General features: G+C 46.0%; 1 protein-coding gene across 2 annotated transcripts in view; it reads left to right on the top strand.

Moving 5' to 3' along the window:
• The first annotated feature begins 10,890 nt into the window (after window positions 1-10,890).
• Window positions 10,891-11,976, top strand: part of E2F3 (E2F transcription factor 3) — a 42,123-nt gene continuing 41,037 nt past the window's right edge. The window contains exon 1 of one of the 2 annotated variants that reach the window (XM_057377901.1): window positions 10,891-11,498. In XM_057377901.1, the coding sequence (XP_057233884.1) occupies window positions 11,169-11,498 (330 nt within the window). In that variant the 5' untranslated portion in view covers window positions 10,891-11,168. The remainder of the gene's footprint in view (window positions 11,499-11,976) is intronic. The other variant, XM_057377900.1, reaches the window with a different exon arrangement.

Below are 11,976 nucleotides of genomic sequence, written 5' to 3'. Positions count from 1 at the left end.
GACAAGGTTTTGCTTGCAGGGAAGGAATGCACCTCAAGAGACACTGTTCCCTACTAGAAGCACAGAAAAATTTACATTTACATGAGTGTTTTATCTCACAACTGTCCATTCTACAAGCTTCATMTTTTYAAAGACTTTGACAGCCACGTCATTRCACCCTCTCTTAGGCACATGGAAGTTCTCCAAAGAAAGGGAGAAAGATTTKCCCACCTCTGTGATATTGCTCAGACCTCTCCCAGCTCACCACTATCACTCACAACCTCAGAAGCCAATCATTCTAATATTTATGATCCTTGTTCTTGCAATGGAGTGCAACTATAGTTATCTAGAGATTATTTTTACTTTTAAAAGCCAAAGACTGGCAAGATGAAAGCAAAGTCAAGTGCAATGAATCGGTGGCAGGAAATGGTATGGTTTGATGGGAGGAGATTCTGAGAAAAGTCAACCTAAGCAAATAATAAGAAAAGAAGGCAGACAGGCCCTTGCCAGGGATAGGTGTGAATTAAAACTGAGAGTAAGAGACCGACCAACAGCTGCCCCTGGATCAGGTTCTTCGAGCTGCATCTGCAGTTGGTTCTTCCCTTGAGTTTGGGGACAGATGGTATCACCCCTATGACCATCTTATGCAGAAGAGTCCTGGAGAGAGGGACAATGCAAGCTGGCCTCTTCCACATCAGCTTTTACTGACAGGTCTGAGRAAACTGGAATCTGCAGCTGTGCTCCGGCAAACAAAATACAGCCCAGAGCCATAGCACAACAGAAAGCACCAGCCCTCTTAGGATCCCTTCAACAGAGAAGCGAGACTGCTGTTAGTGCAGTGTTGAGCACTGGTCCATCTGTGGCTCAGCCGAGAGGAAACTTGTGTAGGGCTGTCGTGCAGGTGGAACAGAMGCTGCTTGGTGAGCCCTGCGTGGGCAGGTGAGGTCTTGCTGGCTGCAGTTTTCTTTTTGGCCACCAGACTCCACTCTCCTGCCTGGGATGCAGGCGGTCGGGACACACACGGCTCCCCTGAACATGGGGCTCCCAGTGTCCCACCCCGGAAGGCAGGAGTTTTAGGCAAGAAAACCCCAGAGGAATGGGAAGTTGTATGAGTTACCTGTTGTACAGAAATGGGTGAGAAACGTGGCAAAACAGCAGAAATTCATCTAAGTGGCCTCCTTCATTGAACTCCTGCAAAGCACAGTGAAGAAAAAGTCTAGACTTTCATGAAATCTACTAGTTGGTGTCATCTTAGCTCTCTTTTTTTTCCAGACGCCGGGATCATCCCCGTGTCCACGTTGTATCTACCCTTGTGTTGGCATAAAAAAAAAAATTCTTTTCAGCACTGCAGTGAAACAAGCTAAGCCTAACCCAGCCCAAGTAAAAGTTGGCTCCAACTCAGATCAGTTCCCCAGCCACAAGCAAAGGGAGGGGTAGCACAGGAACAGGAACAATTGATAAGTGAAAGGCAGGWCTGCTTCTGCTGTTAGCAGTGACAGCTTCTGCCTGCTCCAGTCGTGCATGGAATGACAGCCCCAGAGCAGAGGCTCTTAGGCTCCRTTCTTCAGCTTGAATTGTTGGAGCAACATTGGGTTGCTTAGCCTGTACCCCATGTTCATGTCCCAAAGAGGTACCTAATTTGAACAGCTCTAGACAAAGCAAGAGGCCAGAAGTCAGAAAACAGGAATTTCCAAATATCTTCATAAGCATCATGGTACATTGATGCCAGGGAAGACAGAAGATAGTCCCACGGGAGTACTTCTGACCACATATGGAAACCTTGGTCTCTTGCTAACTTGGCTTCCACTGTAAGCTAAATAGAATGAGTTTCTGAAGCCCTTATGGGCAGAAATAATATTGAAACATTATTAGAAAATATTATTATTTGTTGCAAATACTTCTGATGCCTCCAAAGTGCATTTCTCACATCTGTACTCCTGTGATGATGAAGTATGAGATTTTGCAMAAGCTGCCAGGTATTGGAGAAGTAAGGCCCTATTCCTGCAAAAGCTGTAGTGGCAAATCAATTCCAACTAAAGAAAAATACTAACCGATATTATATCTAGGCATACTGAAGAGGAAGATAACGATGAGCATAACTTTACTTATAGAAACCCACTGTGAGATGAAAAGTGGATTTATTCCAGAAAAAGGTTAATAACACAGTAAAGAAATGCCTTTTTACAAGGCACAGAGAAATCTAACTGTAATCTCAAAGCAAACTTCATAAATAATCTTGAGAGGGTTCCTGAAAAAAGAGTTCCTGAAGYGTTAGGGAAGTTTGAAAATTAAAGAGAAGGAAGGACAGAATTTCCTTCTCCAAAAATGGTAATTGCTACATCTATCAAAGCATAGATAATAGGAATTAAGAAAAAAATCCAGAATAAAACTTGTAATTTTAATAACACAGTGTACTTCATGCAACTCTGTGCCCTTCTAAGAGAAAGGGTTGTTGGTTTTCTGGTTAATAAATAATAAATCTAACCATTTTGCCAAAGCCTGTAAATAAAGAGTCTGTTCCAAAAGTCAGCACGTTATGAGAAACAGCCTCAGTGCCTGGACATTTTAGGCAACCACTCAAAAAAAAGTAAATACAGCATGCAATTTATCTGATCTGGATGAATGTGGAAAAGAGACTTAACAAACCTGGATTGAATTAAGACGTTCCACTAGTATAAGTTTCCTACAATAAGCCTGCTTGTAAGTTAAAGAAGGATGAAGGAGGCCTTGTGTACACAAAGATGGAAATCTTCTCGTTACAGAAGAGACAGTGCCCCAGTAAAGTAGTTCTGCTCGTGTATCCTCTAATTGGAGGTAATTTCGAGCTGGATTGGTGGAGGGGATATAAACTGAGCATTGTGGTACCAGTCTTGTAGGMCCTGATTCCAGGAAGGAAATGGTCTCCCAGCTACTTGGTCACCGGTACTCTGCCCCATCCTCAATTCCTGAATAGGGAAACTTGTGAGCCTGAACCAAACACTCAAGCTCTTCCTATCCAGTGAGTGGAGAGAAACAGGCACTCAACGTTAAGAACTGGCCTTACACRCTTAAAAAAATAAAACAACAATCCAACAAAATGAGCAGGAAACTTCAGAGAGGCTCTTATTCCAGCTCTCCACAGCAAGTTGCTGAATAGAAATTGTAGTTTTCTCTGATTGTTTGTCCACAACAAAGGCTGTCAGAGGCCTGGGTTCAATTTTGTGTTCTGCTTACTTTGGAATATAGGTTTGAACATGTGTCTCTGCCCTGAGAAGGTGCATGGGCTGTGGGCACCTTCCAAGGGAGATGTTCCACTGCCAGCCAGACCACTGTCAGAGCAAATCCTCAGCAAATAATTTCAAGTAATTGAACCAAAAACCTGGATTGAAACCCTTGGTCTAGAGGAGAAAAAACTGGAGAAAACTCCAGAAGTTTGAAACYGATTCCTAATCAGAATGCCCTGAAACAGTAACTCACCCAAAAAGTCACTGAACAACTTGTTTTTTAAACCAGAAACATTTAATAAAAATACACAAAAATGGACAAAATATATTATCAGTATTATATACCTGATCTCAAAAACTTTTTGAAACCAGTTTTTCTCATGAAGTTCAGCACATGAGAGGTTCAGTGCCTTCATGAGCAGCTGTACCACAGACATCTACGTACTCCAGAGGCCAAGCAGCTGAGGCCAAGCAATCCCCTCTGCGTGMAGTCTCTTCACAAACAGTTGTTTAGGCTTGATTATTGCAAGGGGATTGTTTGTCCTTTGGGAGGCAAACTGTTCAGTTATACAATCCTGAAAGAACTTAAAGATTGAAGGTCTGAGGAGTAGACTTAAGAGGTTAGATATCTTGAGAGCAGCTTTACATTAAATTGCTTTTTGTTTTAAATAGCACTTGATTAAGAATAACAAGGTTTCAATTTATTACTGTGTCAGGACATGGYGCAGGAGGCTACTGTGGACATTAACTCTCTATGCAGAGTTGGACTGAAYTGACAAAAGGGATTGGAACTGCACAGAGAGGAGCAGATCCTTTGTCTCTTCTAGACTCCTAGAGAAACCCCTGTTCTCTTGGCCATGTTCTCTGTGAGGTGTGCAGTGATCTCATAAGGGAAAGGCAGAAAGTTGCAACAGAAGGACCAGCAGCAYAGCAAGTAGCCAATCCCCTAATCCTGCAACACACAGACACTTAAAGTCACCTTGTGATAATTAGCCTCCATAAGGTCAAGTGTATGTTCTGTCTTTCCATGATAGGGGCATAGTGTCCTTCCATCTCATCAAGCAGATGGTCAGGCATGACATTTCTCACGAAAATCCTCCCCAAAGCAGAACTATGCTGACATACAGAATTTATAATGCRTGCATGGTTTTTGTTTTATTTTCATAAGCAACATTTGCTGCAAGTCAAAACTATTTGGTTACCAATGTATGTATGTAATGAAGTATAGAAAAGGAAGACATTTATAAGTTTATAGATGTATACAGCTTTTTTTAAAACATATAGGAACATGCAAAGAATTGAAGTTCTTTTGGATCCTCAACAGACTCTGATAACCTTGCCTAGAGTCAAAAAAAAAATTAACTCTAAGAAGTAAACTCATCTGAAGCAGGCAATCATTTCTTCACCATACAATTCTTTTGATAATTGGGTGTTACAGAGGAATAATGAGGAGAAGCTATCAAATGATGCTCTKTAACGGTAGGTCCTTGCTCTAGTTGAGTGGTCATCTGCTTTCTCTGAAACCACTGAAATAGGAGGGATGACTCATTGATAAAAAAAAATGTGTTAGTGTATAAATAATTTTATGGCAAAGGGACACTTCAAGGTTGATGTCTTTTAAAAATTAAAGGATTATAATCCTGTAAGTGTTTCCAGAAACTAAGAAAATACATGCAGTAACTAGATCACATGCTGCTTGTAAAGTCATTTCACTTCTACATTCTCAGATCACATTCTTAGAAGAATTTACAGACCAAGGAAGTCAGCTTAATTTTAGTTTCACTTCTCAGTTTTTTTAAAATTTGGTCTATATCCTAGAAAATATAATAATAATAATACATGTAAATTTTAGAAATATAGATGTGATTCATGAAATTGCTCAGGTTTTAAGTATTTATGTTTATTCTCAAAAGGCTCCCTAGATGGGATGCCTCTATATTACTGTCTGGGAGGGTAGACATGCCTATATCTAAGGCTATCCAGCCATTTCTTATTCTGGGACCCAGGTTTTCAATCTGTCACCTTTTAAAAGCCAAATAATTTGGTCTGAAACTTCACACAGAAACTGCTTGAGAGTTAAGGCAAAGGAAAACAAGTTGTCTTTAAAACATCTGACAGCTCTTCTTGAAGCAAAGCCTTGAAGTCTGGTCATGGATAAATCAAATTCAATTTTTCTGATTTTTATTTTCTGAAAGTAAAACATACGAAACAGCTCACAATTGTTTAGCAGAGATAGAGAAGATATCATTCTAGGATGGCAATCAGGAGGCAGCAAGGCAAAAAATAGCATCACAATCCAGACTGAAAGGGAGCAGACTTTGTCTTTTTCAGTTATCTAACTGGAAGAATCCCATGGGAGACTGTCCTAGAGAGGAGACAGCTGTTTTTCAGGGATGACCTTCCCCACCTTAAAGATGCGCTCACCCTAATGAGCCAGAAATCAAGCAAAGGCAAGAGTCTGGGGTCARTGAACAAGGAGCTCTTGACAGAACTCAAAGGAAAAATGTAAGGTGGAAGCCGTGRCAAGTGGCCTGGCAATAATATGGAAACACTGTCCAAGCACCCATGAAGGGGGTTGGGAAAGTCAAAGCTCTTGTGAAGTTGAATCTGGAGAGAGATGTGGAAGGCAAGAAGAAGAGCTTCTCTAAGTATGTCAGCAGCAAAGGGGAGATGAGGGAAAACATGGGCCTGCTGCAGAAAGGAGAAAGAGACTTGGTGACAGATGATGTGGAGCAGGCTGCAGTACAGAATACCTTCCTTGCCTCAGCCTTTACTAGCAAGATTTGCCTTCAGGAATTCAGCTTTCACCACTGGGAATGCCTAGAGAAAAGAGGATTTTCTCMATGTAGAGGAGGACCAAGCTGGGGAACATCTGAACCAAACAAATATATACAGGTTCATGGAACCTGACAAGATGTACCCACAAGTGCAGAGGGAGCTGGCCAATGTCATTGTGAGGCCACTGTKGATAATCTGTGAAAGGTCATGGAAACTGGGAGATGCTGTTGACAACAAAAAAAAAAGTAATTATAAGTTCTGTCTTTCAGAAGGGCAAGGAGGATTGGGGAACTACAGGTCTGTCAGTAGTCCCTAAAAACAAGGTAATGGAACAAATTATCCCAGAAACCATTTCCAAGCACAGAAARATGATTTAGAGTAGTCAGTTTGGTTTTATGAAGACAAGTATAGGCTTGACCAACAKGATAGCCTTCTACAGCAAGACTAGTTTGGTGCATGAGGATGGAGCAGTGAATGATAATTATCTTGACTTTGTTAAGGCTTTTGACARTCTCCAGTAACACCCTCACGGAAAAATGGATGAAGCATAGGCTGTGTGAAGTGTGCAGTGAAGTGTAATGAAAACTGACTGAACTGTGAGGTCCAGAGGGTTCCCAGCACAGWGTCCAGCTGGAGGCCAGTATTAGTGGTGTCTGGTAGGGGTAATGCTAGGGCCCTCAGTGTTTAACATCTTTAATGAACTGGATTACAGGCTGTCACACTTTCTGTGACAGCAGGAAACACATATCCCTCCAGATGTCCATTTGCTCTCATGCAGGTTATGTTCCAGATGTGTGGTATTGAGTGCAATCTCATCCTTCGCTTCTCAGCTCTTCCTTGCATGCTTGTGAAATCAAGCTCCAAAATTTAGGAAATTAATTACTTAAARGTTAATAATTAGCAAAGTGGGGGGGTTTGTACAATGTCAGTTCTAACCCTCACATGTATGCATAATGACATGGTCTTTTGTTATGTGGACATTTTTCCTGCACAATTCTTCATTCAGTATGAAAGATGGGCAAGTGTCATGGAATAAGAAATAGTTGAGTATTTACTGCCTTCTAATTATTGCACATGCAGGGCTATACATGCATTCACAGCCTATTCCTGTTAAAACTTTCTTAGATACAGTTTTTTTCACTTAGGAATGTTTTGCAGTCTCCATTGTAGCACTCTTCTCCATGGAAGAGKGTCCACAATCTTCTCCATGGAAGAAGTCATATTGAAATCCAGACTTTCAAGTCACATTTACCCATTTTAACATAAAGGCAAAGCTTCTGTTGTTGCTTCCACTACCTGCAACAAATCAGAATCCCAAAGAATGCAATTCTCATTACACATTGTTTTCTGGACAAATGCAGCCTTTTCCCTAAATGGCTGTGTGAGGGTAAAATTGCTTATCATCACACAGATAAAGCCCATATTCACAAGGGYAGCAGTATAGCATCATAGAACCATACTCACAAGGAAATATAAATCACAGYTGCACGCCAGCCTTAATTATAGTATCTCCTAAGCCTTTGAGTTCTGCAGGGTATTTTCTCTGCAACAGATACCTGGATGATGACATCCCTGTAGGCAGCAATTTGTTTTTTATAGACCAACAGAGGTCCTTGGGCCYGCAATTAGCTGCCTTTATGGAGCTCTCTGTACACTTCTTATGTATGTTTTACTTGCTTCTTTCTTTAGGTTGCTTCCATTAGCTCCAGCAAGTGAATTGCACATTTAACTGGTTCCACTGCAAACTGAAATATATGCCACAGAATTGTGTTTAAAGGAAAAAAAAAAAACCCCACACCTCTTCTCCTGCAATATTTTCTGCAGATTTTGGTTTATGGATGGCAAAGTTGCTGCTCAGATGAACCCTTTGTTTTTTATTTGAAGATTTTCCACCAGGCACCCCACTGTCACAGCACAACTCCACTTCCAGAATGGGCCCTGTCTCCTTGCCATCCCATTMGGCTGGTGTGCAATTTTGGGACTAGCTTATAACATCTGGTTTTAACAGATGTAAATGTGCAGTAAGGATTTATTTTCTATTCTTATGCTAAAATAAATGTTGTTTTTCTGGGTTTATTGCAGTTCAGTTAAAGTGTCCTTCTGAGTGTAACTGTGTTTTCCTTGCTTCTTGAAGACTTCTAACCTTTCTTATGCAGTAAACCAGACCCTTTTCCTTCGAAATGGAAAACAAAATACACAAAGAAGCAAGACAGGATTTAACAGTTAATTGTTTAKCTTTACTTTACTTCAACTGCTTGACTTACACCCTTGACAGAGTAATGAGCTGCTAGAACCTTAGATGATGAAAGAACCAATATATGAAAGGGAATTCTGAAGTGTACCATGCATTAGCCCATGCACGCTTTTACTCCCTCAGTCTGATCTTGCGTTGCTTCTGGTCCTGGGATCCTGGCTAGTTCTACTATATCTATGTGGCTCTTTTCATAATCTAGATTTTGCTGTTCTTTCTCTTTAATGGTCTGCTCTAAGGACTCTATGTTTGCCGCCGTCATTTTGCTGTGGGTTTTTTCATTTATTGCTTTTCTTTCCTTATGMAGAAACATCATAGCCCATGTTTCTTCTCTCCATCTTGCAGGATCCTTGAAACCAATGTAGTGCTACCATTTCCATACATGTTAATGAAATTAGATCTTTAATTTGAACTATAAGCACATTGACTGCCTTTTCCTTATATCTGGACTTTCCCCTCACCCTTCACCTGTTGTTCCATTTCCCTGCTTTGGTCCTTGGATGTGCCTCAATTCTGCATGAGGCAGCGAGTCCTGGCATGGGACACCCTCTCATGATGGGGAGTTAGCTGAAGATGGCAGACACCATGTCAGAGGAAAACCATCAAAAGACATTCCAGAAGAAGACTGGAGATCTGGAACTATACCGTAGGGTGAGGCTTGTGTTTCTCTCTGCATCTCCACCTCACCCAGCCAACAAGGTGCTGCTACACCTACCATGGCCAGGGCATGCTGAGAACAGCTTTTACCTGCTCCACCCTGCATGTGGGCACAAAGTTGGACATTGCTGGCCAGCTCCTTATGAACAGTCCACAACAGCAGAACTGCRCATTTAAATCAAATTTTAAAGACTRCTAARGTTCTGCAGAAATACATKAAGTTTTCTATTCAATCCCTGATCCTGCCTGGGCTGGAAGGACCATAATGAAGACTTTGAAAGGCTTSTAGGTCTTGGATGCCAAGCACAAATGCAAGACTAAAAGATTTGCTAAAAGAACTCTTCCTCATTTATTAAAAAGACTCCAGTACCCCGGGTAAGCTGTTGTAGGATTTCCTTACCACAAAATGTATTGGTGCCCAATTATCTAGATTAAATTTAATATTTCCTAAAAAGTTTGTTACCCTCTCYACAGAAAAAGAGCAATCTGTGACCTTTTGTGTATCAGGTCACCACTACCATTGTCTTCTTCCCCTACTTCTCCYTCTGACAAAACAAAAGCCAGTCCTTGTGGGACACATTTTTCTGACCAGGTTTTGCTGCCCATTTTCCTATGGATTCTCTYTATGCAGTATCTTTTCTAAGGTGCAGTGCCTAAAATTGTATCCAGTAGCTTAATCAAAGCTTCTCCAGCACCAAATGGAAAAGATGCCCAGAATGGAGGATGGCCTAGTTTTACATGCAACAGTGTTGTTGTACCTTAGCCATCCACTTTGAATGAGCTGGGAACAGACCAGGGCTTTGGATTTGATAGAGCAACTTGTTCATGTATCTGCTAGAGAGGGAAACAAGGAACGTTAYCCAGGAGAAAGATCCATATCTGCCTGACTCAGCTGTGTCTGAAAATGAAACATGGGAAAATGGGGCATGGCTGGTGGGTGCTCAGCYGGGTGGGACATTTAATAAATTAAGRGAGCATGTTGGCAACTCAGCTTAAATTCAAGGGTGGTGGTGGCATTCAGCCAAACATTGGACCGGATTATCTTGGAGGTCTCTTCCAACCTTAATGATTTATGATTGATTCTAAGGGGGCGTTTAATAAGTGCAGACACTATAGGGAAGTGGAAAGAGCTAGTGCACACAGTTCCACTGTTTCATCTGTCGGAGGTAATACAGACCACAATGGAAGGGAGTATTTTGCTAAGCGTTCAATTTTTGAGAAAAAAAAAAAAAAAGAATTAAATGCCTCTGGCAGGCTGATTTGAAAATTTGTGGATGCAGGCGCGCGAAGAAAGCGGAAAAGCCCTTCTCCAGCTACCGGAGGTGACATCCCGCGCCGGGACGCCTTTAAAAGCCTCCCTAAGAACTTTCCCGCTGGCGCTGACCGATGTCTCTCCAAGCAAACCGGGGCGAGAACTCAGGTGACCCCCTCCTAGCCGCAGATGTGCCGGGCGGGAACCGGCACCTCCCGGCAGCTACGGAGCGGGGCAGCAGCAGAGATCTCGCCCATCGGGYGGGCGGGCGAGTGACTTCTGAGAGCTTTGAAGCGGCGCTCGCCGCAGACCCCGCGCGTCCGGGGGAGCCCGGCGAAGCCCGGTGGGGTGTCGGCAGCGGTATCGGGCGGCGGTGGCGGTACCGGGCGACGGTGGCGGTGGCGGTGTTGGGGCGGGCGCGGGGCGGTGCCCGGGGCGGGCCGGGCGCTCCGTGCGGGAGCAGCTGTCACTGTCAGGGAGCCGGCGAACCGGGATCCCGGCCGCGCGCAGGGGGAATCCCCCAGCCTCGCCCCCGCAGCCAATCGCCGCGCCGCATGCAAATCGCGGCCGCGCCCGGGCCAGTGGGAAGGCGGAGGGGCGCGGAGGCCACGCCCCRTTAGCCGGCGCGGCGGGCGGTGGAGGCCAATGAGGCGGCGAGGAGGGCGGGGCGCGCCCCGGGGGCGGAGACATGCAAATTTGGTTTGAAAAGAGGGCGGGAAATCCGAGTTTCGCGGGAGGCCCTTGGCGCGTAACCCGTCTCCTTTCCCTTCATTCATTGTCAGCAGCCGCCGCTTCCTGGAGCCATTTTCCAGCCGGCCCCACACAGCGGGAGCGGCCCCGCTCCATCCGCCGCATCTGCCCGCCCCGCCGCCTCCGTCCCCCCCCGGCGCCCCGCATCCTGCAGCCGGGGCCCCCCCGGCACCCGCAGCCCCCAGTATTTTGCGCGGGTCCTCGGCATCGAGGAGGAAAGGAGCTGGGAAGGCCGGGGGGGGAGGAGGGACGGGGGGGAGGAGGAGACGCGGCTGCGGGGACAGACCCGGAGGGAAGGATGAGAAGGGGACTCCAGCCTTCGGCCCCGACAGCAGCACCGCCGCCCGCGCCGTCCACGGACTCCAGAGCWGCCCCCACCGGCTTCCCGGCCCGCTTTGCCGCCGGCACCTTCATCCAGATCCGCAGCACCGGCGCGGTGGCGGGGGCGCCCTGTGTTGTCTCCTCCTCCTCCGCCGCCGCCGCCGCTTCCCAGGCTCCCGGTGCCTTTGCCCCGGCGGCGGATGGGGGCCAGCCCGCTGGCAGCTCGCTGTACTGCACCCCCCACGGACCCGCCGGCAGGACGGCGCTGCTGCAGCCCGCTCTCGGCGGAGGCGGAGGCCGCCCCCCGGTAATTTTGTGTTTTCCCCCCGTCCCCGCGGGGAGGGTGAAGGGAACGGGGGGGGATCCTGCTGCCGGCCGGGCCCGGGGGGCGGGCGGGGTTGGGGGGAGGGCAGGAAAGGCGGAGGCAGCGCTTTGTTGCAATAAACTTTCCTGCCTCCTTCCCAACCCCCGCTGCCGGGTCTTATTGAAAAGGAGAGGGAAAAAAAAAAAGAGGGGAAAAAAACCGGGAAAAAAAAAAATAATCCCCCGCCACTTCCCGCCGCACGGGTGCAAAGAGCGAGCAGCCGGCGGCGGGGAAGGGCCCCGGTTCCCCCRGGGCGGGGGACCGGGCCGGGCCGTGCCCCGCCGGTGTCTCCGCTTCACCCCCGGAGCCGCCGGTGACGTCTGGCACACGTGCGCGGAGGCCGCGGCTGTGACTGGGAGCCGGGGCGGGCGGGGAGGGGGACGCCGCTTCCTCCTCCTCCTCCTCCTCCTCCTCCTCCTCC

Source organism: Malurus melanocephalus, unplaced genomic scaffold, assembly GCF_030028575.1.
Source record: "Malurus melanocephalus ecotype Western Australia unplaced genomic scaffold, MMel_1.1 scaffold_332, whole genome shotgun sequence".
Lineage (NCBI taxonomy): Eukaryota > Metazoa > Chordata > Aves > Passeriformes > Maluridae > Malurus > Malurus melanocephalus.
Note: the sequence above shows the minus strand (reverse complement) of the source record. Positions and strands in the feature narration are given on the sequence as shown.